At 45.1% G+C, this 24678-nt stretch overlaps 1 protein-coding gene across 2 annotated transcripts; it reads left to right on the top strand.

The window, feature by feature from the left end:
• Positions 1-1289: 1289 nt before the first annotated feature.
• EEF1AKMT1 (EEF1A lysine methyltransferase 1) lies at positions 1290-19119 on the top strand. Of its 2 annotated transcripts, none has more exons than XM_074958208.1 (5): positions 1290-1632; positions 7081-7236; positions 8437-8519; positions 12266-12546; positions 14984-19119. In XM_074958208.1, the coding sequence occupies exons 2-5, from the start codon at positions 7084-7086 to the stop codon at positions 15136-15138; spliced, it is 672 nt and encodes a 223-aa protein (XP_074814309.1). In that variant the 5' UTR covers positions 1290-1632; positions 7081-7083; the 3' UTR covers positions 15139-19119. The 2 variants fall into 2 exon arrangements, with proteins under 2 accessions (XP_074814309.1, XP_074814300.1); XM_074958199.1 differs by having other exon boundaries at positions 1292-1564; positions 14984-19117.
• Positions 19120-24678: the final 5559 nt, after the last annotated feature.

Genomic DNA, 24678 nt, shown 5'->3' with positions numbered 1-24678 from the left:
ATTCCCCCCTCCCTCCGTCACTTGCTCTCCCTGCCCCTCCGCACTTTCACCAAGCTGGGGCAGGGGTTTGGGGGGTGGGCCTGAGGTGCTCAGAGTGTGAGAGGGGCCTCTGTGCTGAGCCTGGGGCTCGGGGTTGGGGTGCAGGCTCTGAGAGGGAGTTTGGGTGTGGGAGGAGGCTCTGGGAGGGAGTTTGCATGTTGGAGGGGGCTCAGGGATGGGGGTTGGGGCACGAGAGGGGGCTTGGGGTGTGTGCTCTAGGAGGGAGTTTGGGTGCAGGAGGGCACTCAGGGCTGGGGCAGGTGGTTGGGGTATGGTCTCCACCCAGGCAGCGCTTACCTCGGATGGCTCCCGAGAAGTGGCCAGCATGCCTAGCACCTAGGCAGCCAGGCAGCTCTGCACACTGCCCCTGCCTGCCGGCACTGCCCCCGCAGCTCCCATTTGCTGCGGTTCCCAGCCAATGGGAGCTGAGGAGTTGGCGCTTGGGGCAGGGTGCAGAGACCCCCCTGAGCCTAGGAGCCAGATGTGCCAGTTGTTTCTGGGATCATGAGGAGCCAAGGGCAGGTAGGCAGAAGCCTGCCTTAGCCCTACTTCACGGCCGGACTTTTAGTAGCCTAAAATCTCCCGGTTTGGCTTCAGTAGACTCCGGGAGCTCGAACCCGATTCTGGGAGACTCTCGGACAATCTGGGAGGGTTGGCAACCCTACCTGTCAGAAAAAGAAATTAGATGGGTTTGGCATAATTTGTTCCTGAGAAATCCAAGTTGGGTATTAGTTTTATGACCTTATCATCCAAGTTTCAATAAACTGTTTAATAATTTGTATTTTACCATGTATCTTGGGAGGTACTGAAGTTAGGCTGGCCTATAATTCACCCCAGAGCTTCTTTTTGCCCCTTTATGAAGACAAGTACCCTGGTAGCCACGTGAGACCAATCTTTAGCAGGTAGCATTTAAGTAAAAGCCAGAGAGCAAGAGAAAGCGACTCAAAGAGACCCAAAGTCAAAACTAAAACAATCCAACTCCTGGGGTTGCAGGTGGGGCCAGGCAGGGCTCGCCCAGCCCGGGCTGGCCCAGCCCGGGGAGCAGGATCCGCGGGGCTGGAGGGCCGGGCTGGAGCAGTGGCTGCAGCTGGGCCGCCCCCTTCCACTGCAAGCCCCGTATTGGGGTTGGGGAGCATTGGTCGGGTTGGGGGGAGCGATGGTTTTTGGGGGAGCATTGGGGTCACGGCTGCGCACGCGCCCCGGGGCTAAAGGCAGCGCGCGGGGCTAAGGGTGCCTTGGGCTGAGCACGTGACCGAAGCAACGCGCGGGACACCCCAGAGCTCAGGCGAGGGGAGCGCCGTTCTCCCAGCCACAGGACGGGACCCGCCCACTGTGACGTGCCCAGGGAGTGCGGGCGATGGGACGCCAGACTCCCCGGGACCAGGCGCAGCCGGTAACGCGTGCGCGCCCCCGCGGACAGGGTCGTGCACGCAGAGCGGGAGTGCGCCTGTCCGCTCGCGTAGTTCTCAGTTTCTAGAGCGGGGTCGCGGTGCCGGGCCCGCGCCCGGAGCGAGCCGTGTCCGCGGTGAGTGAAGTGATGAGGCCGCTTCGCCTTAGGGCTGGGGGTTGATTGAATGAAGGCTCCAGGGATAGGTGTGTGGGGGGGAAGCCCTGGGGTTTGGGGGGGGGAGCCCTGGGGTGAGGTTGGGGGGAGGGGTGGTTTGGGGGGGGAAGCCCTGGGGTGAGGTTGGGGGGGGGAAGCCCTGGGGTCAGGTTGGGGGGAGGGGTGGTTTGGGGGGGGGAAGCCCTGGGGTCAGGTTGGGGGGAGGGGTGGTTTTGGGGGGGGGAAGCCCTGGGGTCAGGTTGGGGGGAGGGGTGGTTTTTTGGGGGGGGGAAGTCCTGGGGTCAGGTTGGGGGGAGGGGTGGTTTTTTGGGGGGGGGAAGTCCTGGGGTCAGGTTGGGGGGAGGGGTGGTTTTGGGGGGGGGAAGCCCTGGGGGAGATGGTTTTGGGGGGAAGCATTGGGGTCAGGTTGGGGGAGGGGTGGTTTTGGGGGGGAAGCATTGGGGTCAGGTTGGGGGGAGGGGTGGTTTTGGTGGATGTGTTGAGCTGGGGGCGGAGCATTGAGTTCTGTTGTGTTAATTTTGATGGATTATATGGGACTAAGAAGTGTTAACGTGACCCAATCATCGTCCAGCATCAGACTCAGCGTTAAAGAAGATTCAGGGTTTGGTATGCAGACCTCAGGCTGTTTAATATCATGGCAATTGGCAAACACATTATAAATCCTCTTTAAGCTTTCCATAAAGGTACAGGAAATAGAGGGGGGAAACAATTCAGCATTTGAAATGTAAAGTATTTAAATAAGGCTTTCTTTTTAACAACACCCCTTGTTCACTTTTCTGTTAGCTATAGAGCATCTGTAGAAGGGAAAGCCCCCTTGTTAGTTGAGATGAGCTGCTGGTGGTGGTGGTAAAATCCAATCTCTAGAAGAAAAAACAAGACAAATTCAAGAGAGCAGAGGAAAAAACAACAAAGACGGAAAATGCAGTTTTTGTCTCCGGTGTTGACAAGCTTACTGGAGAAACACAGGCCTAGTACGTGGTCTTGTTGGCCGCTCCAAGAACTGGCAACTTATACCAGCATCAGGCTATTTACGGCCGCAGATCTCAACCTTTCCAGACTACTGTAGCCCTTTCAGGAGTCTGATTTGTCTTGCGTACCCCACATTTCACCTAATTTTAAAAACTACTTGTTTACAAAATCAGTCATAAAAATACAAAAGTGTCACAGCACGCTATTACTGAGAAATTGCTTAGTTTCTGATTTTTACCATATAATTATAAAATAAATTGATTGGAATATAAATATTGTACTTACGTTTCAGTGTGATACTTTAGCCTGTTTTTCACTTGTGAGCCTTATATGAAGCCCGAGCAAGCCCCAGCAGCAGGGCTGAACCATATAACATAGATTTGCAGGGCCCCCTGTGGCACGGGGCCCTGGGCAGTTGTCCTGCTTGCCCCTCCCTAATGCTGGCCCTGCACTTGTGATCCCCTGAACCCATCCTGTGATCCACCCTGGGGGTTGCAACCCCCCAAGTTGAGAAACACTGATCTAAATGAGTTGAGTACCCCCTGGAAGATCTTTGTATACCCCCAGGGGTACGGGTAACCCTGGCCGAAAACCATTCATCTACAATTATGTCATTTTTATCCTGACTCTGATCTGGGCTTCAGAGTGATTTGCTCTAGATAGAATTGGTCAAATTCAGAACCAATGGCAATAGTAGCTTTTTGGACTTGCAGTTTATATTAGTAATAATTTTATAGGTGTTTATGCTAGGCAATTTAACAGAATACTAAGAACAAAATTAGTCTTAAAAAGACGTATTTGTGTTGGGTAGCTTGACTGCAGAATTTTCTGCTTGTGCAAAAGCAGTGAGCCAGGATTCTTTACACTCTAAAGCACAGGGTTTAGCCTTTAGGCCCTGTAAAACTGAACCAATTTTCTTTTTTTTAATGGGGTGGAGAAGAGAGGACATAAAAAAGCCAGTTTTTGGAACCCATTTTTTGAACTTATTTATACATTCAAATTGAGAATAAAAATGTCCCCTTTCTGCCAAACCAGTCTGAAAACCAAATGAACTACTACATGAGCCTGTGTGTTCAGTCAGGGCTCTGATTTATAGAGACAAACACTTCCATTGAGTCTGTGGAGTGATAGACTAAACATTCCCAGTGAGCACTGTTCAGTTGACCATCTCACAGTGATGGGTTAATGTTAAACATAACCTCCTCTTAGCAAGTGGTCAGGTGGCATGCGCAATCTTAGCAAATCAAGTTTAGAATGCATGTTTTGATCAGTGTTGCAAAGAGAGAGAAGCCTGGGCAAAGAATTATGGGAGGTGAACATAGAGTTGTAACTAGGATATTGAAAATTAAGGATGGGAAAAGAAAAGGGCAGGTCTTTATGTTTAAGAACATCTATATTTATGGCTAATTATGGCTAATTATCATAAAGCAATTATATATTTTGTAGGGCTGTCAAGTGTAGTTATCTGGGGCACAGGTTAATTCAGCATTAAGCATCAATACGCTTAACTAATGTCTATCAAACCAAAACAACCTGAGAGAAACATACTGCTGTACTTTGGTGCTCTGTAAGCAGCAAGTGTAAGCAGCGGATCTTAAACATAAAAAAGAAGCTTACAAGAAGTGGAAGGTTGGACATATGACCAGGGAAGAGTATAAAAATATTGCTCGGGCATGTAGGAAAGATATAAGGAGGGCCAAATCGCACCTGGAGCTGCAGCTAGCAAGAGATGTCAAGAGTAACAAGAAGGGTTTCTTCAGGTATGTTGGCAACAAGAAGAAAGCCAAGGAAAGTGTGGGCCCCTTACTGAATGAGGGAGGCAACCTAGTGACAGAGGATGTGGAAAAAGCTAATGTACTCAATGCTTTTTTTGCCTCTGTTTTCACTAACAAGGTCAGCTCCCAGACTGCTGCGCTGGGCATCACAGAATGGGGAAGAGATGGCCAGCCCTCTGTGGAGATAGAGGTGGTTAGGGACTATTTAGAAAAGCTGGACGTGCACAAGTCCATGGGGCCGGACGAGTTACATCCGAGAGTGCTGAAGGAATTGGCGGCTGTGATTGCAGAGCCCTTGGCCATTATCTTTGAAAACTCGTGGCGAACGGGGGAAGTCCTGGATGACTGGAAAAAGGCTAATGTAGTGCCAATCTTTAAAAAAGGGAAGAAGGAGGATCCTGGGAACTACAGGCCAGTCAGCCTCACCTCAGTCCCTGGAAAAATCATGGAGCAGGTCCTCAAAGAATCAATCCTGAAGCACTTACATGAGAGGAAAGTGATCAGGAACAGTCAGTATGGATTCACCAAGGGAAGGTCATGCCTGACTAATCTAATCGCCTTTTATGATGAGATTACTGGTTCTGTGGATGAAGGGAAAGCAGTGGATGTATTGTTTCTTGACTTTAGCAAAGCTTTTGACACGGTCTCCCACAGTATTCTTGTCAGCAAGTTAAGGAAGTATGGGCTAGATGAATGCACTATAAGGTGGGTAGAAAGCTGGCTAGATTGTCGGGCTCAACGGGTAGTGATAAATGGCTCCATGTCTAGTTGGCAGCCGGTGTCAAGTGGAGTGCCCCAGGGGTCGGTCCTGGGGCCGGTTTTGTTCAATATCTTCATAAATGATCTGGAGGATGGTGTGGATTGCACTCTCAGCAAATTTGCAGATGATACTAAACTGGGAGGAGTGGTAGATACGCTGGAGGGGAGGGATAGGATACAGAAGGACCTAGACAAATTGGAGGATTGGGCCAAAAGAAATCTGATGAGGTTCAATAAGGATAAGTGCAGGGTCCTGCACTTAGGATGGAAGAATCCAATGCACCGCTACAGACTAGGGACCGAATGGCTAGGCAGCAGTTCTGCGGAAAAGGACCTAGGGGTGACAGTGGACGAGAAGCTGGATATGAGTCAACAGTGTGCCCTTGTTGCCAAGAAGGCCAATGGCATTTTGGGATGTATAAGTAGGGGCATAGCGAGCAGATCGAGGGATGTGATCGTTCCCCTCTATTCGACACTGGTGAGGCCTCATCTGGAGTACTGTGTCCAGTTTTGGGCCCCACACTACAAGAAGGATGTGGATAAATTGGAGAGAGTCCAGCGAAGGGCAACAAAAATGATTAGGGGTCTAGAGCACATGACTTATGAAGAGAGGCTGAGGGAGCTGGGATTGTTTAGTCTGCAGAAGAGAAGAATGAGGGGGGATTTGATAGCTGCTTTCAACTACCTGAAAGGGGGTTCCAAAGAGGATGGCTCTAGACTGTTCTCAATGGTAGCAGATGACAGAACGAGGAGTAATGGTCTCAAGTTGCAATGGAGGAGGTTTAGATTGGATATTAGGAAAAACTTTTTCACTAAGAGGGTGGTGAAACACTGGAATGCGTTACCTATGGAGGTGGTAGAATCTCCTTCCTTAGAGGTTTTTAAGGTCAGGCTTGACAAAGCCCTGGCTGGGATGATTTAACTGGGAATTGGTCCTGCTTCGAGCAGGGGGTTGGACTAGATGACCTTCTGGGGTCCCTTCCAACCCTGATATTCTATGATTCTATGATTCTAAGTGTATTCAAACAAACTACACATAACTACAACTTGGCCAGTTATGCTTCCCAATATTAAAAAGAGAAAGACAGGTTCTGCAGCACACAGCAGGATCTCTTGCTTTCTCACATCATTACTCTCAGCATCTCCATCAAGGTACCGAGTTTGCTGCATTTTGTCCAAAGGAAGCATGTAAGTGTTATGAGTGTTATCTCTGTATGGGGTGGCTGCTTTCTGTAGTTAGCATGTTAACACTGAAAAAAATCCCATGTAATGGGGTATGTTAAGTGACTGAATTTTTCATTATGAAAATGATAAACACAGATGGGAGTCTGCTTTCCCCGCCCCCTTTCACTCCTGGTAATGCAGATCTTTCATGTCAGTTATTATTCCTGTAGGCAACTGATCATTTTCCTCCTGATTAATAACCACGAACCCGTTCCAACAAGGAGAACATACTTTTATATTGGTGAGCTGACCATATGAAAGATGTTTTAGTTTTTGCTAATTATTTAGCACTAATTGCATCACATTTTTTAGATGGAAAGGGAGGAGCAGAGTTCTACAGGACTTGAAAAGTACACAAAAGGCCTAATTAGTTAGAGGCTGATAGGAAAAAAACGGTGAGTGGTCCTGGAAGAATAACACACCAGTAAGATCAGTCAGCCCTCAGCTGCATAGAAAGGGAATGGTTCTGGGACTCCTCTCTGGACTCTGCTTGGAGACAGACTATTTCATATCTGCCTCTGGCTGGTAGGTGTTTGATACATTTTAATATTACCCACTCAATCCAACCTCCATCTTACACTGCAAGAGCGAATGTGCTTTATTTTTTGGCTCTTGGCTTCAGGACGTTTAGTTTTCTGGTTAGTAAGTGTGTCACTGTTTGGTGTTTTATCTCAGATAAGCTGGTCTTTACTAAATGCTGTTATCATTGAGAAAAGCTGAGTTTAAACACTACTTCTTCTTAACGTCTAGATAATGAGTGATGATGATGACGACGACATCCCTCAGCTTTCATCCCGTACACTGGCAGCCCTGCAGGAATTCTATATAGATCAGCAACAGAGAGAGGGCATAAAGATCTCCCAAGGATTTAAACAGTATTCCTTTGGCTCAATAGAAGAGGACTGGGTAAGAAACTAAACTTCAGAGACTGCAATTCGATTACTTGTAGTGCCCAGTTAAGAGGAGCAGAAATGTGAGGCTTCTTTTGGGAAGTGAAGAGGATGGGGGAATGAAAGAGGGCATTTTCAAGAGTGGGGGAATCTAATGGTACTGCTTCCACACTATAAAAGTCAAAGTCTCCTTGACTTGTTATTGAAGCTGGATGTGGTGTTTTTTGTTTGTTTTGTTCTATCTGGCACTAATTGAAATTAACATGGGAGGAAGGGAAAAAAGATGCCAAGACAAGTAGCTGCCCTCTCTGGAAATTTTAGTTCCAGACTGGGAGGGTAGAGGAGGTACAGATTTTTCCTTTGGTGTGTGTGTGAAAGAGATGCAATTGAGACATTGTAATAATGTGGAAATAGCACACTCTTCCCTCTCTTCTCCCATCATGCCTCTCTGTTTTTTACCTACCTTATTTGGACAGGTGACTTGTCCCTTCTTACCTGTGACTGACTGATTCTGGCCATGAGGTTTTCTGGCTCTCATTTTCCTGTTCTCCTCCCCCACACCTTTTTTTTTTTTTTTTTTTTTTTTCTGATTGCTATCATCTCAGACTTTCTCCTTCCTACCCTCTGCTATCTCATCTTTCCTTTTCTTCACTGCTACCACTTCCTTGACTTTTCCCATCTCTCCACGCTGGCTGTCTCCTTGCCCCTCACAATCCTGAGCTGGTATAAACTGTTCCCAACCTCAAAATAAATGAATGACTTCTTAATAACACAATTTTAAACTACTTAAGGACTGGGAGTTAAAATATCTGCACACTGCAGGTAAACAATATCTTTGGATTTGGATTCACCATTGGTAACAGGGCAAAGGTACTAAATAAAGGAATGATCTAAATAGTCTGGTATAGCTTGGTTTTGTTGAAATAGTAATAGATTTTTATAAAACTCTGGCAACATATAAGTGTGAAGTAGCACTATTTATCGGCTTGAAATACTAGTTTATAGAGGAAATAAAACTGTCAGTAGAGAAATCCCTTTTCCAGCTCAGTTAGTAAGAGTTTGTTCAAAGGTGCAGGATTGCAATTTATGATACAAAAAAGTTGTGGATTTTGGTTTTCCTAGAATGGGGCTGATATTGGTTAACAAAAAGTGTCATACACTGCGCAGTCAGAAGGACCGATGCTGTCAGTAATTGTTTGTGCATGATTTTCCCCAGCAATTGAGCCAGTTTTGGTATGATGATGAAACTGCATTATGCCTGGCTAATGAAGCTGTTCTGGCAGCTGGAAGAGGTGGCAGGTAGGTTTTGTTAATTATTTTATAAATTAAACATTTTGAGCTTCTTCTTATTTAAAATGTTCTATGTAGGTTACTTTAAATCATCTTGTTTCTCTAGACAGTACAGAAAAATCAGAATTTTGGTAGTAAGAAATAGCAATCCAGTTTAGAGAGACACCTGTCAGGGATGGTCTAGATAATATGTAGTCCTGCCATGAGTGCAGGGGACTGGACTAGATGACCTCTCGAGGTCCCTTCCAGTTCTATGATTAGCAGTCAGTTAGTGGGTAGAGCACAGGACTGGGAGTTGGGAGGCCTGGATTTTAATCCTGGCTGTGACTGTTTCTCTATGTGACACTGAGCAACTCATTAACCAGCCTAGTTGATCACACTTACCATATCTACCTCATGAAGTGTTTTGCAGCTTAATATTTGTAAAGTGCTTTGTGGTCCATGAGTGGAGGTGCTGTACAAATGCTTATCTTTCATTTTATTAATAACTAACAACATCACACCAGTCAGCATGTCCATTATTTTAAACTTCTGATCTTAGGACAGGTCTACACTACCACTTGAGTCGATCTAACTTGCGTCGGGTAGGGGTGTGAAAAAGATACCTCCATGAGCAACGCAAGTTACAGCAACCTAAGCGCTGTCCACACCGGTACTATGTCAGCAGAAGATGCTCTCCTGCCTATATAGCTTCAGCATCTCGCGGAGGTGAAGTAATTATGCCAACAGGAGAGGTCTCTCTCCTCAGCATAGAGCGTCTTCACCAGACGCGCTACAGAGGTGCAGCTGCACTGATGTAGCACTCCTAGTGTAAACCTGCCCTTTGGCATGTTTTTAGGGAGAGGGACTGGAAGATTCACTCTGGATTCCTTTCTTCACACAATAAAAACCACCGACTAGAGTCCTTTTTTATGTTTTGTTTTGGGGTTCTGTTTGTTTTTATTTTTTTAAATTGTGACTTAGTTTCCCCTTTTCTTGTCCCCCTCTGTCCATTCTGGAAAAATAACATAACAGGAAATCTTGTTTTTTCACAAAAATTCTTCTTTGAAAAAAATTATTTTAAACTGTATTATTAAATTTTCAATTCTGTTTGTATATTGCTATAAAACAAGCTTTGCTCTATAGGTAGAGCTTAAGTCCCCAGTGCAGCAAGTCCCCAGTGCAGCAAGGTACTAAAGCATACATTTAAGCATATTGCTGAATCAGGGCCTAAATACTTACTATATTTATAATATATTAAAACCTCTATTAATTATTGTAATTAATTTGTTTTGAGACTGTGTATGTGCTTGCTAGCTGTCTGGTGCTGAGAGCTCTTTTTTTTTTTTAAACTAAGCTAAATACTAGTTCTGAGCTTTGTTGTTACAAATCTGCTTCCAAATCCTAAATTTTTAAAAATTGTTAAACATTGGTAACTAGCTGTAAGATGTTCGTGCTGACTTTCTGTGTGTTCCTAATGATGGTTTCTTGTGAACTGAACACAGATCTTACGACTTATGTTTTCTTTCCAATTCCATTTCACTATCATTGCAATTCCTTTGGTTTTAAGATAGCTTTGCTGATTAACTTGGCAATCTGATTCAGAAAGAAACACAGAAAAGTTATTTTTAGAACTGCCTTTGCCAGACTATGCAGTCTAAACCTGAAGTTCCCACTATTTGAGTGTCAGAACTATTTATTCCATTGTTCTACTCATTAGAATACTTGGTATACAAAACTGAATACAGGTAGTATGAAGACAGTATCCCATACAATGTTCTTTTCACTGTAACTGATTATCCAGTATCTTGATTGATTGGGTTGGGTATTTCAAAACCAAAAATTATGGCAAGTGTATTTTTTATAGTCACTGTTAAATATATTATTCTTACAGATTATTTGCTTTGTTGCTGCTACCAGTTAATGTTCTGTTGTAAACAAATTCAACGAAAGGGCTGTAATTACACTAGCACCTGTATTTTATGAACTAATTAGGGACTTAAGTGTTCATTAAATCAAAAATTTTGTAACATTGAACATTTCAAAATTACAGTAGATATGGTCCATAGGGTGCAGTATGATGCACTGCATCACATTCTTCTTGTTCTTCAAACCACTGCAAAATGATTTCTAGTGCACTGAAGGCATTGAAGTATGAAGGGATGTTAACTTGTTCTTCATAAACATAATTTTCATTATATGATTTCCCACACACACACACACACACACACACACCCCACTCCTCCTCAGTCGGGAAATATGGTTTGTTGCATGTAAGATTGGTCTTTATAAAATCGAGGTTCTACTGTCATTTTAAAGGACATGTCAAGGGAGGTAGGCCTTGAAGAAACCAGAGCTATCAGGTTTGTTTTGTTCATGGATATACACATGCATATTTCTCTGCCTTTCTTTGTTCTTGTGTGTTGGCAGAGTATTGCAGTTAGAGCTAGGCGGGAAATGGTTTTCCCGTCCTATGAACATTTTTGAGATTTTAAATTTTTTCTCATTCTGTATCAAGATGAAACCAAGACCTTTCAAATTCTTTTGACAAAAACATACAGACACTCCCCACTCCCTTCCCCCCTGAAATAGCCTGGTGGTCAGGGCACTCACCTGGGATGTGAGAGATCCTGGTTCAAGTCCCTGTTTAGCCTGATTCAGACCAGGGACTTGAGCTGGGTCTCACACATCTCAGGTGAGTGCTCTAACTACCACACTGTTCTAGAGTGGAGTTAGCTTGCTGAATCACCATTTTCTGACCCCCAAAAAATTTCATTGCAATTAGAGCTGGTCTGGAATTTTTCAATCTCAGGAGCCTTGTTAATTACAATACCCTGTTTGCTCAAAAGAGCAAAGGGAATAAACAAAGCAGAGGGATGAGGCAACATACATTCTTATATTTGGATTGCATGTAATGAAGTTGGCACTCTGTGTAGGAGGATCACTCAGATGGGAAACTGGGCATAAATCTATAATGCAATCTAGATTTAATTTAAGAAGGTTCTTTCTATGAAAATAGATTGGGAGGAAAATAGAATGTTAAATCTTAGGTGTTTTCATTTTTTGGTTATTTAACCATGACATAGTCTCTCTAATATTTATTTCAAATAACAGAGATAAACATCAGAATTGATGCCATTCATGACCAGTGTTTTTAACTTATTCCTGATGTTTCATCTTGTTGACTATGTCAAAAGAGCTGTAGCGTTTTATTTGTCCTTGGGGATTTTAAACACAACCATGGTGAAATCCACACAGTTTAATAGACTTTTCTGAGGTTGGTCAGCTTGGTGCTACAAGCAGCCATACTGTTGATTATCTATGCTGCTAGTACTCTATTATCATTAGCATGATGTAGTTTAATGTAGTTCATTAACCTTCATAACTGTCTGCATGTAAATCCTGTCATTTTTAATATAAAGAGTCAGGCCTTGATCCCTGCTCAAATTAATGGAACATTATGGCTTTTATACTGAGGCTTGTTGTGGTTGGTTGGTTTGTTCAATGTGAAATTATAGTGAATGTATTAAAAGCAGAAATCCAAGTAAAAGCAGAAAGGTTATAACTGAAAAGTGAGGTCCAAATCAAAACCCGGGATCCAAGTACCCCAGAACTTTTGGGGCTTGGAAAAAGGGTCAAAATCCAGATCTAATTTTGCAAATAGACCTGACTTTCGGGTGTTAAAAATCTAAATCTTGTGGTCTGAGCCCAATTCTAATATCTTTGTCTGTTACCCTTTAAAAAGAATGTTCTGAATTACTGCTTTTTCTTTTCAGGATAGCGTGTGTTAGTGCTCCAAGTGTTTACCAGAAACTGAAAGAACAGGATGGCAAAGATTTTACTGTGTGTATACTGGAATATGACAAAAGATTTTCTGTATATGGAGAGGAATTTATCTTCTATGATTACAACAATCCATTGAATTTACCTGGAAATCTCATACCACACAGTTTTGACATAGTATTAGCGGATCCACCCTATCTGTCTGAGGAGTGTCTCAGAAAAACAGCAGAGACAATCAAATACTTAACAAAAGGAAAGATTCTGCTCTGTACAGGTATAGCATCTGTGTCTTTTGAGAGAGGAGAAAATATACTCAATGTGTTTACTCTAAATATTTTTATTATCTATTTTGGTGACATTCCAATGGAACCCAGCCGGGGTCCAACAGAACCCTATTTGCCAGGCAGGTTTTCTTTCAGCTTGCCTGCCCAGCTCCTGCCTGCCAGATTGTCCTGGAGTCAGGGACTCCAGAGTCTTCAGGGTCCATGGCTCTGGGGCAGCCCACCAGGCAGACTGGCCTGGAGCAGGGCTCCATTCCCTTTCATGGAGAACTTCAAAAATTCTGGGTTTAGTTCTGATTCAGAACTAACTGGTATTGTTACTATGCGGTCGGTTCTTTAACTGTTCACGTATGTTCCCTAACATTTTAACTGCCCCAAGGACTGAGATTTTTAACAGTGGCAGAATCCTTCTAATTACCTTTAGCAATAAATGGGTCTACCGATACACTTGTGCTCCTCCATGAAACGGAATTACCTTTCTTAGTACAGCTCTAGTTGTATCCTAATTAAGACAAAATGCATTGTTTTTTAGAAAATCCTGACCACTGAGCTGTACGGTCTTATAGCCTGTGTATGCCTAATGCCGCTAATACAAATGGTGAATATGTATTCAATGCCTGGGAATCCCTATATATTTCTGGAGCTGAACACCACTGAGAGTCTGTTCTGTTTATAGAGAGCGATTTGTCTAGTGCTTAGAGCAGCAGTTCTCAAACTGTGGGTCAGGACCCCATTTTAATGGGGTCGCCAGAGCTGGCTTAGACTTGTTGCTGTCTGGGGATGAAGCCTGAGCCCCACTGCTCAGGGACGAAGCCTGAGGACTTCAGCCCTGGGTGGTGGGGCTCAAGTTACAGGCCCCCTGCATGGGGCTGAAGCCCTTGGGCTTCGGCTTTGCCGTTCCCCCACCCCCACCCACCCAGGGCAGTGGGGCTTAGGCTTTGACTTTGGCCCCTTCACCCAGGACGGCGGGCTCAGGCTTCGGTCTCACCTCATAGGGTCATTTAATAATTTTTTTTGTCAGAAGAGGGTCACAGTGCAATGAAGTTTTAGAACCCCTGGCTCAGAGCAAGAAACTGAAACTCGGGACTCTTGAGTTTTCTTCCCACTTGTGCCACTGACTTGCTGTGTGAAGTTGAGCACACACTCGACCTCTGTGCCTCAGGTTAGCTAACTGTTAAAAAAGAATACCTACTTCACAGGGGTATTACGAGCTTATTTGTTGTTTGTAAAGTTCTTTGAGATCATCTAAGAGAAGAATAGTGTTTTTCCAATCAAATAGGAATTCTCTGACCGGAACACACTCTGTAATTAAGGGGATTGTTTTAAAAAAATCACCTTTGTAAGTGGCATTCATGTTACTGTAACTAAATTTAAACAAATAGTTTTAAATTTATCTGAACTCATTGAAAATAAATGAAAAATGCTGCTGCCTTTAGGAATTTGCAAGTTCTTAAATTCTGCAGCTGCTGGCCGAGGTTTAAGTTGCCACATAGCTCTTCCGCGGGGAGCCCAAGCTAAGCTAAAATGACAGAGTGAGCAGTGACTAGATTGTAATGGCCTCTAGATCTGATCAGGGAAAAGGGAAGTTTTTAGCATTCTAAAGGAATGAAAGCTTTAGAGTTTCACTTTGAACACAAATGTATCGATAGACACGTTTATTGTTAAAGGTCACATCTAAGGATTCTGCCACCGTTAAAAACTTCAGCCTTTGGGCAGTGAAAGTGCATGGGACAGTTAAAATGTTAGAGGACATATGTGAACAGTTAAAGAACCTACAGCATAGTAATGGTACCGGTTAAGGCCTCTTCTCGCTGTGGAGCCCCGTGTTTCAAATGCTGTTAAGGCTTGCTTTGCTCATGCTGCAATAATGCTCTAATGCAGAGGTTCCCAAACTGTGGTACGTGTGTCGTGTGTGCGCTTGATGTTCAATCCATTCATTTCACAGTTTTTTTTAAGAAGTTGGTACTTGAATAAGTAAAGTTTGGGAGCCTCTTCTCTAGTGCACCAGCTGTGTTACTTCCCTAGAGCATCTCTGGTTTTGAACTGGGTAGCTTTAAATATGACACTCTGGAGCGTACTCACTCATCAGATGGCAGCAGTGTGTGGAATTCGAATCTCTCTCTCATTTGGCTCTTGATCTAGAGTTGAGCATGCTCAAGGGAGAACAATCAGCACCAGGCAAAGGGGATAATGGAGAAAGCACCTAAGACCATTCTCAGACGTTTTCCCTCCTTTCTCTCCTTCCTTCTCCCTCCCTTGGGGCTCCAACCCTCTCTGTGGCCCAAGAGTGCTTGATGCCACAGAGCTTTAGAGAGGATTGTGGAAGGGAAGTAAAAATAGGGGGATGCCGGAGGAACAATTTAAAGAAAAAAGCATAGAATGCAGTGTTACCTTTCTTTGTCAACAAATCCGAATTTTTTTCTGCTTCAGGTGCAGTCATGGAGGAGCAGGCAGCGAAGCATCTTGGTGTGAAGATGTGCAATTTTACTCCAAAACATACACGAAACTTAGCCAACGAATTTCGATGTTATGTGAATTATGATTCTGGACTAGACTGTGATTCTAGCTGTTCAGAGTGTACCTAAAATAAGCGAAACAGTATATCAATCAAGTCCATTTATTCCTTCTTTCAGTGATGTCTGCGATCCTCATTGCTTTATTAAAGGTGCTGCGTCAGGTGGTGGTTTCTGGGCTAGCTTTAGACGTTGAAATGTGACCGACTCTGTAATCTGTTAAGTCTGCAAACATTTGAAACTTATTTCTTTTGGTACCCTACTTAGGGCTTGTCTTCACATACAGCGAGTGCTACACAGGCGCAGCTGCATCAATGAATGTGCTCCGATGCCGACAGGAGAGCTTCTCCCATCCGCGTAGCTTTCAGGGTTGGTATAACTACGTCACTCAGGGATATGGAATTTTTCACACCCCTGAGCAACATATTTATACCAATATAAATCTGTAGTGGAGACCTGGCCTTAGTAGATGAACAGGGATTGGTTGGTTCAGATGACTTGTTAATGGGAGCTTTTCTATTCTAAGTCACCAGTTAGACCTGATTGGTAGCCTTTCCGATATGAGGGCTGTTCCATGGGTGCAACAAAGGTGGGAGGTGTGTTCAGGTGTCCTGGTCCAGCTGCCCCACCCCGCCCCCGGCCACAGATCAATGCTACTACAAAATTCCCAGTCCCAGTCTCTCTGGTGGGAGGGTGGGGTGAGGTCCAAGCCAATCCTGGTCTCTTTGTGTGGGAAGGGAAAGATCCTGGTCTGTCCAGGATGGGGGTTTCCTGGACCTGGCTCCCTGCTTCCCAGAACCCCAGGCCACCATCTCTTCATGCTTCCTCCTCCTCCACTGTTGCTTCCAGGCTCACTTCAGAAGGAGAGATGGCAGCTCAGTGAGGGCGTGCACAACAATGTGACGGGGAACTTCATGCATGCTCATGCACACAGGGCTGGATGAACACATTGGCAAACCAGGCACACTCCAGATTTATTGGAGGGGAGAGTGTGTCCCAAAATGTTTTGGTTTTGTGTTTTGTTTAACCACACAGATTTGCACGCAAACTGAAGGAACTTCACTCACTTGAGTAAGTGGTCATGCACCCTGGCACACACAGTCACCTTCACAATGTCACTCAAATTTGACTCAACTGCCCCTCTGTCATAATGAGGGGTGGCCAGGCTACATTTCAGTGGGGTTACGACCCCATGTGCCAGGCCATGGCACCACTCAAGTGACTGAAATTCTTTCAGTTTAGATGCAAATCTGCACCAGTGGAGGTGTGGGCAGAGACAAGCCTTGCACACAGCTGAGATTCACTTTCTCCTTGGCTCTGTTTGGAATGGCAGAGGAAGGCACTGGGTAAAGAAACCACTTTCTTCTTAAACAGCAGTAAGTGAACAGGCTGGGGTAGGAACTTACTGCAGTAATATGTATGGGAGAAAGCAGCACAGAAGTGTATTTTTTCCCCTTCTCTCTATTTATCAGCTGTTTGTAATTCACATTAGAAGGTAGGGACCCAGAAGTGTGTGTTTGCCTAGGGCCAGTGATGGTTAATTCAGTCCTGCCTCTCAGAATGCAATGCATGCATAAAGTGGGGTCCCACTGATGAAGAAATTGGGAATCTAGTGCCTGTAAAGTGAGCTCTGCTTCTTGGCAGGTAGCCTGGGCCCCCTTCTTAGAAAATTCTGTTTGTGCCTCTTGGCTGTTCAATGGCCTTGATAGAATGAGTTTGTGGATGCAGTCCAGTTTCTGGTGCACGGGGGTCTCTCTCACAGGAAATCACCATCACAATTTGCCCTAATTAGTCTCAGCAGCCACCCCAACTATTAAGCACAAAGACTGATTAATTTTTTTTTACCCCTAGATATGGTCCCTCCGTCTGCACTGTACTTGTCGTGTTTGGTCCCCCTGGTTTTCAACCTGGCACCTTTCAAAGCAATAACTATTTGAGTGGAGGGGAAATAGTGATGTATGTCATTGCTATATTGTTAAAAGAATACTTGAGAGGCCTCTTCAGAAGCAGAACTAGATAAGATTTATCAATTACTTTACACCTACACTTTAATTAACTAGTAACAGGCACAAGTGAAAAGGGATTAATTTGGAATTTGCAGCTGTTACTTTTTAAGGAAACCATTTCATTTCAACACAACACATGCCTGTTATCGATTGATTCACAGTTTTAAAATGTGTAGTTATTTTTCAATTTTTCTGAATAGTTAAAACAAATTCACACTTTCTTTTATTACAAGATGTATATATTTTCGTTATTGCTTCCCATCTTGTAAGCTACTCTATGATGAACATCTGCTATTCTGGAAAAAAAAAAAAGTTTTATTAACCAGTGAAACAGCTCTCTGCAGAAATGAAGTGCATACATTTGGGATGTTCTGTATTAGATTTGTTTAAAGAGCCCATTTTAGGTTCTGAAGCCAGGCATATTACTGTTAGAGGGGTACTGTAAACCTGACATTTTAGTGGAAAAAAACCAAAATACTTATTTCCCCATTAGGGGGAGCTTGACCTTCATTAAACATTCGACACAAATGAGGGAATAGCATTTTTGTTTACTATGGAACCAGCCACTATTCACTTTACTGCTTCATACTGTGTTCATATGTTTTCAGTTTGAGCTCGTGTAATAGCTGGACATCAGTTATCTATGCACTGCACCAATGCTCACAGTGCACTCTGGGGTATTAAATCATGCACAGCAGCTAATCTGGGTAAAGGGATCTGCCAAAATGCTGGCACTATGATTTTTAAAATCAAGGTGAAGACCATTTATAGGGTGGGTCAGGTGTGTAGCTTCAAGAACTTGCTGCTTTATTTCGAAAGTCCCATTTTTAAAATTTTTGCTGCTTATTCCACAAACACATGCGCCTCAGAGATATTTTAGAGGTAGTTGGAACTTATAAAGTTACTGAGGCATAATGGAACCTATTGATAAACTTATACCATGAAATAGACAGATGTAATGTTTTATATTTGTGGAGTTTGGCTTTATTTCCAAAAGTTAAAACAGATATTCATTAAAAACATTTCCTCTTTAGAATACCAGGCATTTTTGGTAATCTGAGAAACTCAAAAAGACAATTTTATCTAGCTCTTTGGCTACGCTTATGTAGTAGCTTTCACCCAAAAATCCCAAAGCACTTAACAATTTTATAAAGCTATATGTGTACATATCTTCCTGCACAGACATTATCTATAGGGATTACATTAAAAGAAATGCTAAGGTTGCATAATCAAGCACTCAAAAGTTAGAAAATGTCAGAATTAAAGTTGCCTGGTCAAACTTAATTCAGCCCACTTCTACATATGTGTATGCATATGATAGTCATTATCACATACTTCCTTTTTTCACAGGACCCTGGCCTCATTCACACACTTTGTATATTTTTGCAATATGTGAGCGTTTGGTAGATGCTAGGTAGAAACTAAAAGGCACATACTGAAGAAGAGTGCTGCATGATGTTAAGTTTGAACTGAGCTCCTGTGCTACCCCTCAAAGCAGCTATCTACCCCCTTTGTGACAGAGGGACATTATTGAGCCCAGCTACGTTCTCTGAATAATATTATTGTAACACTTTTTCCTTTGTAAGTACAGTAGTTCTTCCTATATCAAATTGGATATTTTTACAACAGTGGTACAAGTGTAAACTAATACTGTAATAAATTGCCACTTTGAGCTCTATCAGCATTAACGCTCTTGTAAAAAGATATAGTATGTATATACCAAATCTTAGTCTTTGGCTATTCTTATGTTACAGTGGTAACACAGCAAAACACAGGATGTTCACTAAATTCTTGCAATATATTTGGGAAAACTTCTTGTTTCAGAAGGAAGAGGAAGTAACCAGGAAGGCAGCTATTTTGAATCTGACAAACAGGGTGGCATTGGTTGCATATCTGCAGATGGAAGGCAATTTGGGTGAACGTGATCATGAAAATATAGGTTTCATGGTTCTAAGGAAAAGAAAGGAATGAGAGCAGCAGATTAAGGAGAATGGACTTTAAAAAAAGCAAACTTTAACAAACTCAGAGCTCTGGCAGGGAAGAAAATCTGAGAGATAAAGGAGCGTAAGAGAGCTGGCAGTTTCTCAAGGTGACTATTAAATGCACAATTGCCAACTATTCTGATGATCAGAAAAGAGGAGGAATAGTAAGCGACCAATATGGCTCCATCATGAGCTCGCTCTTACCTGAAAATCAAAAGGAGTCCTACAAAAAGGGTAAATGGATGAATTGTTAAAGAGAGGTGTCACAGTTCAGGCCAACTGCACCTTTATTTCCCCTCAATGATCCAGCAAGGTCACCCATTCTCAGGCTTCCAGCTCCCCAGCCATTGCCTTTGTGGATGAAAACCTGCACCTCTCTTCCTTCTCACTGGGGTGTTTCCAGGCTGCATGGTTCCCTGCCTTTATTGTGGTATTCTCAGCACAGACAGGCTGCCCAAGGACACCTGGTTGCTTTCTCTTCAGAGATAGTTAACAAATGTGATTGCTACAGTTACAAGGTATCACACTGCAGTTCCTATGAAAGCCTACTTTATTCTCAAGGTAAAAATCATAACAGAAAAGATATTAAAAACAATAAAAGAACGACATTGCATGCTAATAAGCTTAACAGAGTTCACCCTAACATGGGCCCTGGTACAAGCTGCCCTTCAACCCTCCACCCAAGGGGATTCCTTGTGGTTACAAGTTCATCACAGCTTCATCTCAGAACATGCACCCAGTCTTATGGGATCTCAGTAGGCCCAGTCCGTCCACTCTTATCCTAAGGATTGGGGCCCTCCATAGACCAGCTGTCCTGTCCCTTTGCTAGATCAGGAAGAAGGCTATGAGCCAGTTTAAAACTAGGCTATTTATCCTAAAACCCTTTTATGGCTGTTGGTCCCCTCAGAGAATCCAGTTTGAACTAGTATATGTGAACCTCTCCAGGTGTGGGGGCTTCTCTGGAGATGTTACAAGCTGAGTGAAATTGCTTAAGCACCCACTGCTGTTCTCCTATTTACCCTTTCCATGAAATGCATACAATTCCACAATACATACACACAATTGCATTTTTAATACAGTGTACCCCAAATGTATTAACTGGAATTCAATAAGGTTTAATTTAATTCAGGGAAGTTAATTCAGGATATTGTAGGAAATTGTCAATCTGTCACATGGCGTGGCATAAGCAGGTAGGGAAAAAGTCAGAAAGGCTAAGGCACAAAAAAGGGTTAAAAAAAGAACTAGATAAGTTCATGGAGATAGGTCCATCTATGGCTGTTAACCGGGATGGGAAGGGATGGCGTCCTTAGCGTCTGTTTGCCAAAAGCTGGGAATGAGCAACGAGATGGATCACTTCATGATTACCTGTTCTGTTCATTCACGTTGGGGCACCTTGCATTGGCCACTGTTGGAAGACAGGGTACTGGGCTAGATGGACCTTTGGTCTGACTCAGTATGGCCGTTCTTATGTTCTTACAAAATGAGTCTCATCTAGCAAGGGACATAAAAGGCAATAAGAAGAGGTTCTTTAAATATATTAGGAGGAAGAGAAAGATGAACTAAACTGTAGGCCCTCTATTTAGTGGGGAAGGAGAGCTAATAACTGATGATGTCAAGAAGGCTGAGGTGTTTAATACCTACAGTAAAATCTGCCTTAGTGACAACCTCTGAAGAGAGACCATCTCTCACAAGAGACTATTTGCAGATGCCACAGAACTGTTCCCCTATAATTTAACTCTGAAGAAACTGAAGAGCGACCACCTGTTATCTTTCAAAGTGGTAGCCGTGTTAGTCTGTATCAGCAAAAACAACAAGGAGTCCTTGTGGCACCTTAGAGACTAACAAATTTATTTGGGCATAAGCTTTCGTGGGCTAAAACCCACTTCCTCAGATGCATGGAGTGAAAAATACAGTAAGCAGAATATATACTATAGCACATGAAAAGATGGGAGTTGCCTTAAAGGATGATGCCTCACTCTCACAGACCTTGGGAGACAGGCCAGTCCTCGCTTACAGACAGCCCCCCAACCTGAAGCAAATACTCACCAGCAACTACACACCACACAACAAAAACACTAACCCAGAAACCAATTGCTGCAACAAACCCCGTTGCCAACTCTGTCCACATAGCTATTCAAGAGATACCATTATAGGACCTAACCACATCAGCCACACCCTCAGGGACTCTTTCACCTGCACATCTACCAATGTGATATATGCCATCATGTGCCAGCAATGCCCCTCTGCCATGTACATTGGCCAAACCAGACAGTCTCTATGCAAAAGAATAAATGGACACAAATCAGCCATCAAGAATTGTAACATTCAAAAACCAATCGGAGAACACTTCAATCTCCCTGGACACTCAATAACAGACTTAAAAGTGGCAATTCTTCAACAAAAAACTTCAAAAACAGACTCCAATGAGAAACTGCAGAACTGGAATTAATTTGCAAACTGGACATGATCAAATTAGGCCTGAATAAAGACTGGGAGTGGATGGGCCATTACAAAAAATAATTTTCCCTCTGCTGATACTCACACCTTCTTGTCAACTGTGGAAAAGGGCCACCTTGATTGCATTGGCCTCGTTAGCACTACAAAAGTAATTTTGCCTCCCTTGGTATTCACCCCTCTTTGTTAACTGTTGAGAATAGGCCACTTCCACTTTAATTGAATCAGCTCGTTAGCACTGACCCCTCAACTTGGTAAGGCAACTCCCATCTTTTCATGTGCTATAATATATATTCTCCTTACTGTATTTTTCACTCCATGCATCTGACAACGTGGGTTTTAGCCCATGAAAGATTATGTCCAAATAAATTTGTTAGTCTCCAACGTGCCACAAGGACTCCTCGTTGTTTTCACCTGTTATCTGTGACCAGTGACCACATTTTCTTTCTCCCTTCGGAGCTGGGCACCCGGCCAGCTGCCACCACTCTCTGCTCTGCCTTCAGAGCTGGGCGGCTGGAGAGCAGCGGCTGCCACCCTTACTCCTGCACTGTTTCTGGCGGCGGCGCAACCTTCAGAACTGGGTGCCCAGCCAGCAGCTACCGCTCTCCACTCTGCCTTCAGCCTGTGTATGAACCAGAACTGGAAGCTGAACTTGAACAAACAAGAACTTGAAAGGAAGCTGTGAACGTGTTGAAATGAAAGATGTACGCTACTGTAAGTTCTTCTTCGAGTGATTCCTCATGTGTATTCCACAATAGGTGTGCGTGCTCGCCACGTGCACCGGTGCCAGAAGTTTTTCCCCTAGCAGTACCTGTAGGGGGTAGCGCCCCCCGCCCCCGCAGCCTCTGGAGTGGCGCATGCCTGGCGCGGTAGAAGGAGAACTGTGCGCTCCCCTCCCCACCCTCAGTTCCTTCTTGCCGCCAGTGAAGGTGCGTTGGAACTGCTCTGCTCCAGCTTTGCTGTAGCTCATCCCCAGAACTGTTCATTTGTTCAGCATTAGTACCTGTAGTTAGTTAGCTGGTGAGTTAGTTTAGTCAGTCAGTGAGCCCGGGCTGGGGCATGCCCTGCGCTCTGGGGGTTAAGTCATGCAGCTCTTGTAGGTGTTCTATGCCAAGAAGTGACCCTCACGCAGACTGTTTGTGCTGCTTGGGAGAAACCCATATCAGCAAAAGGTGCAAGATTTGCAAGTCATTTAAGCCACGGACCAAAAGAGAAAGGGACATTAGGCTCCGGGCCATCCTGATGGAGCCGGTGCTGACCCCGACCCCAGCACGCCACTCTGAACCGGTACCCAGCACCGCAGCATCGGTACACAGCGACCCTCTGGTGCCATTGACCAGTCGGCACTGCTCCCCATCCACGGGGCATGCCAAGAGGACCAGGAAGACTCCTTCTTCCCAGCGGCACAGAAGGAATTCTGGGACAGAGGCTAGGCCCATGTCGGGCAGTCCTCGATCCCCATCAGGCCCCAGGCCTCCGACTCACACTGAGTGGAGTAGCCCAGCCTCTTCGGAACAGGCCTCTCCGGATGTCCGGATGCCGTCCACACCTGAAGCCCTCCAGGCAGCCCGGGATGTTATGAGACAGAGTCCAGGTGGATCGCCCTCGACACTGATCAGACTGTCTGGCTGGATTCCATCCATCTGTGACTCGCGGCACAGCTCGTCCTCAAGGAGCGAATATCGGCGGGACTGCAGTGGGCGTCGCCATTGGTCTTCATCTCGGAGAGGGTACCACAGTTGGTCACGGCATGGTCATCAGCGCCGTTTCTGCTCGGACTCCCGCTCCAAGTCTCCACCAAGACATTGCAGCCCAGGCATTGATCACCGGCATTTCACCATTGCGGGTCCACCTGTCAAGGCCATTCGAGGAGCAGCTGTTACTGCTGGTACCGGTCCTCCACATCGAGATCATGGTCCCGTGGCCTTCTTAGATCCTGGCACCACTGCTCCTCCCGGGCCAGAGACAGCAGCAGATCTTACGCTAGCCCGGTCTCCATTCGTAGCCATCCTTCAATGGGCCAGGCCAGCCAACCCGAACAGCCGGACCCGCCGGTGCCACAGCAGGTGCAGTGGCACCGAGCATCATGGCCGGCCCAATGGTACCAGTGGGCACTGTGACCTCTTGCGCAGCCCCCAGTGGGAGCTCGCTTGGTGGCTGGAGCTTTGGAGGCATCGTCGGCCTCCCTCTCTAGACCCCTGAGAAAGGAGGCGGTGGGACGTACATCCTCGGTACTGTGCCCGGAGTCCAACCAGGTGGTGGACCCTCCAGTGCCAGCCGACACCCAGGGCACCGCACCGGCCTCTTCGCCCCGCCCAGAGGAGGCAATTGTGGCCCTGCCCCCTTCTGTCCCGCAGGAGGACTTCAGGGCCCACCAAGAACTCTTACAGAGGGTGGCAGCAAGCCTCCACCTCCAGGCAGAGGAGATGGAGGAGCCCTCAGACTCCCTGTTTAACATGTTGTTCCCATTGGCACCAGGTAGGGTGGCCTTGCCTCTCCATGAAGGGGTGGCTAAGATTTCAAATGCCCTGTGGCAAACACCGCCCTCGCTGGTCCCCATCTCTAAAAAGGCGGAATGCAAGTACTTTGTACCCACTAAGAGGCATGAGTACTTGTATACCCACCCGACTTCGCCCAACTTCCTGGTGGTCGAGTTGGTCAACCACAGGGAACGGCAGGGTCAGCCAGCCCCGAACCCAAAGAACAAAGACTCTCAGAGACTGGACTCTTTCCAAAGGAAAATGTATTCATCTTCGAGCTTCCAGTTACGCGTGGCAAACCATCAGGCTCTCCTGGGCCGGTACGAATTCAATCTGTGGGGCTCCCTGTCCAAGTTTGAGGACTCCCTCCAGGAGCGCGATAGGAAGAAGTTCAAGGCACTAGTGGAGGAAGGGGCAGCGGCCACTAGGGTGTCCCTGCAGGCAGCCTCAGATGCTGCGGACATGGCCGCACGATCAACGGCCTCTGCGGTGTTCATGAGATGGCATCATGGCTCCTGCTTTCTGGGCTGTCCAGTGAGGCGCAGTCTTCCATGCAGGATCTGGGTCCTGCAAAGGCAAGCAGGCGGGGAAAAGGCTTTTTTGACAGGACGCTCGGGGGCACCCCACCAGTCCTCATCAGGTATCCACCCCCAATAAAGTTTCCCTTCTCCAACCAGTTGTGTGCTTTCC

Source organism: Natator depressus, chromosome 1 (assembly GCF_965152275.1).
Source record: "Natator depressus isolate rNatDep1 chromosome 1, rNatDep2.hap1, whole genome shotgun sequence".
Taxonomy (NCBI): domain Eukaryota; kingdom Metazoa; phylum Chordata; order Testudines; family Cheloniidae; genus Natator; species Natator depressus.
This window is presented reverse-complemented; position numbering and strand designations above follow the sequence as displayed.

Coding starts and splice junctions, on each gene's coding strand:
- EEF1AKMT1 (XM_074958208.1), top strand. CDS start 7,084: ATGAGTGATGATGATGACGACGACATCCCTCAGCTTTCATCCCGTACA. Junction 7,237..8,436: donor GCTCAATAGAAGAGGACTGG/GTAAGAAACTAA, acceptor GATTTTCCCCAG/CAATTGAGCCAGTTTTGGTA. Junction 8,520..12,265: donor GCAGCTGGAAGAGGTGGCAG/GTAGGTTTTGTT, acceptor TTTTCTTTTCAG/GATAGCGTGTGTTAGTGCTC.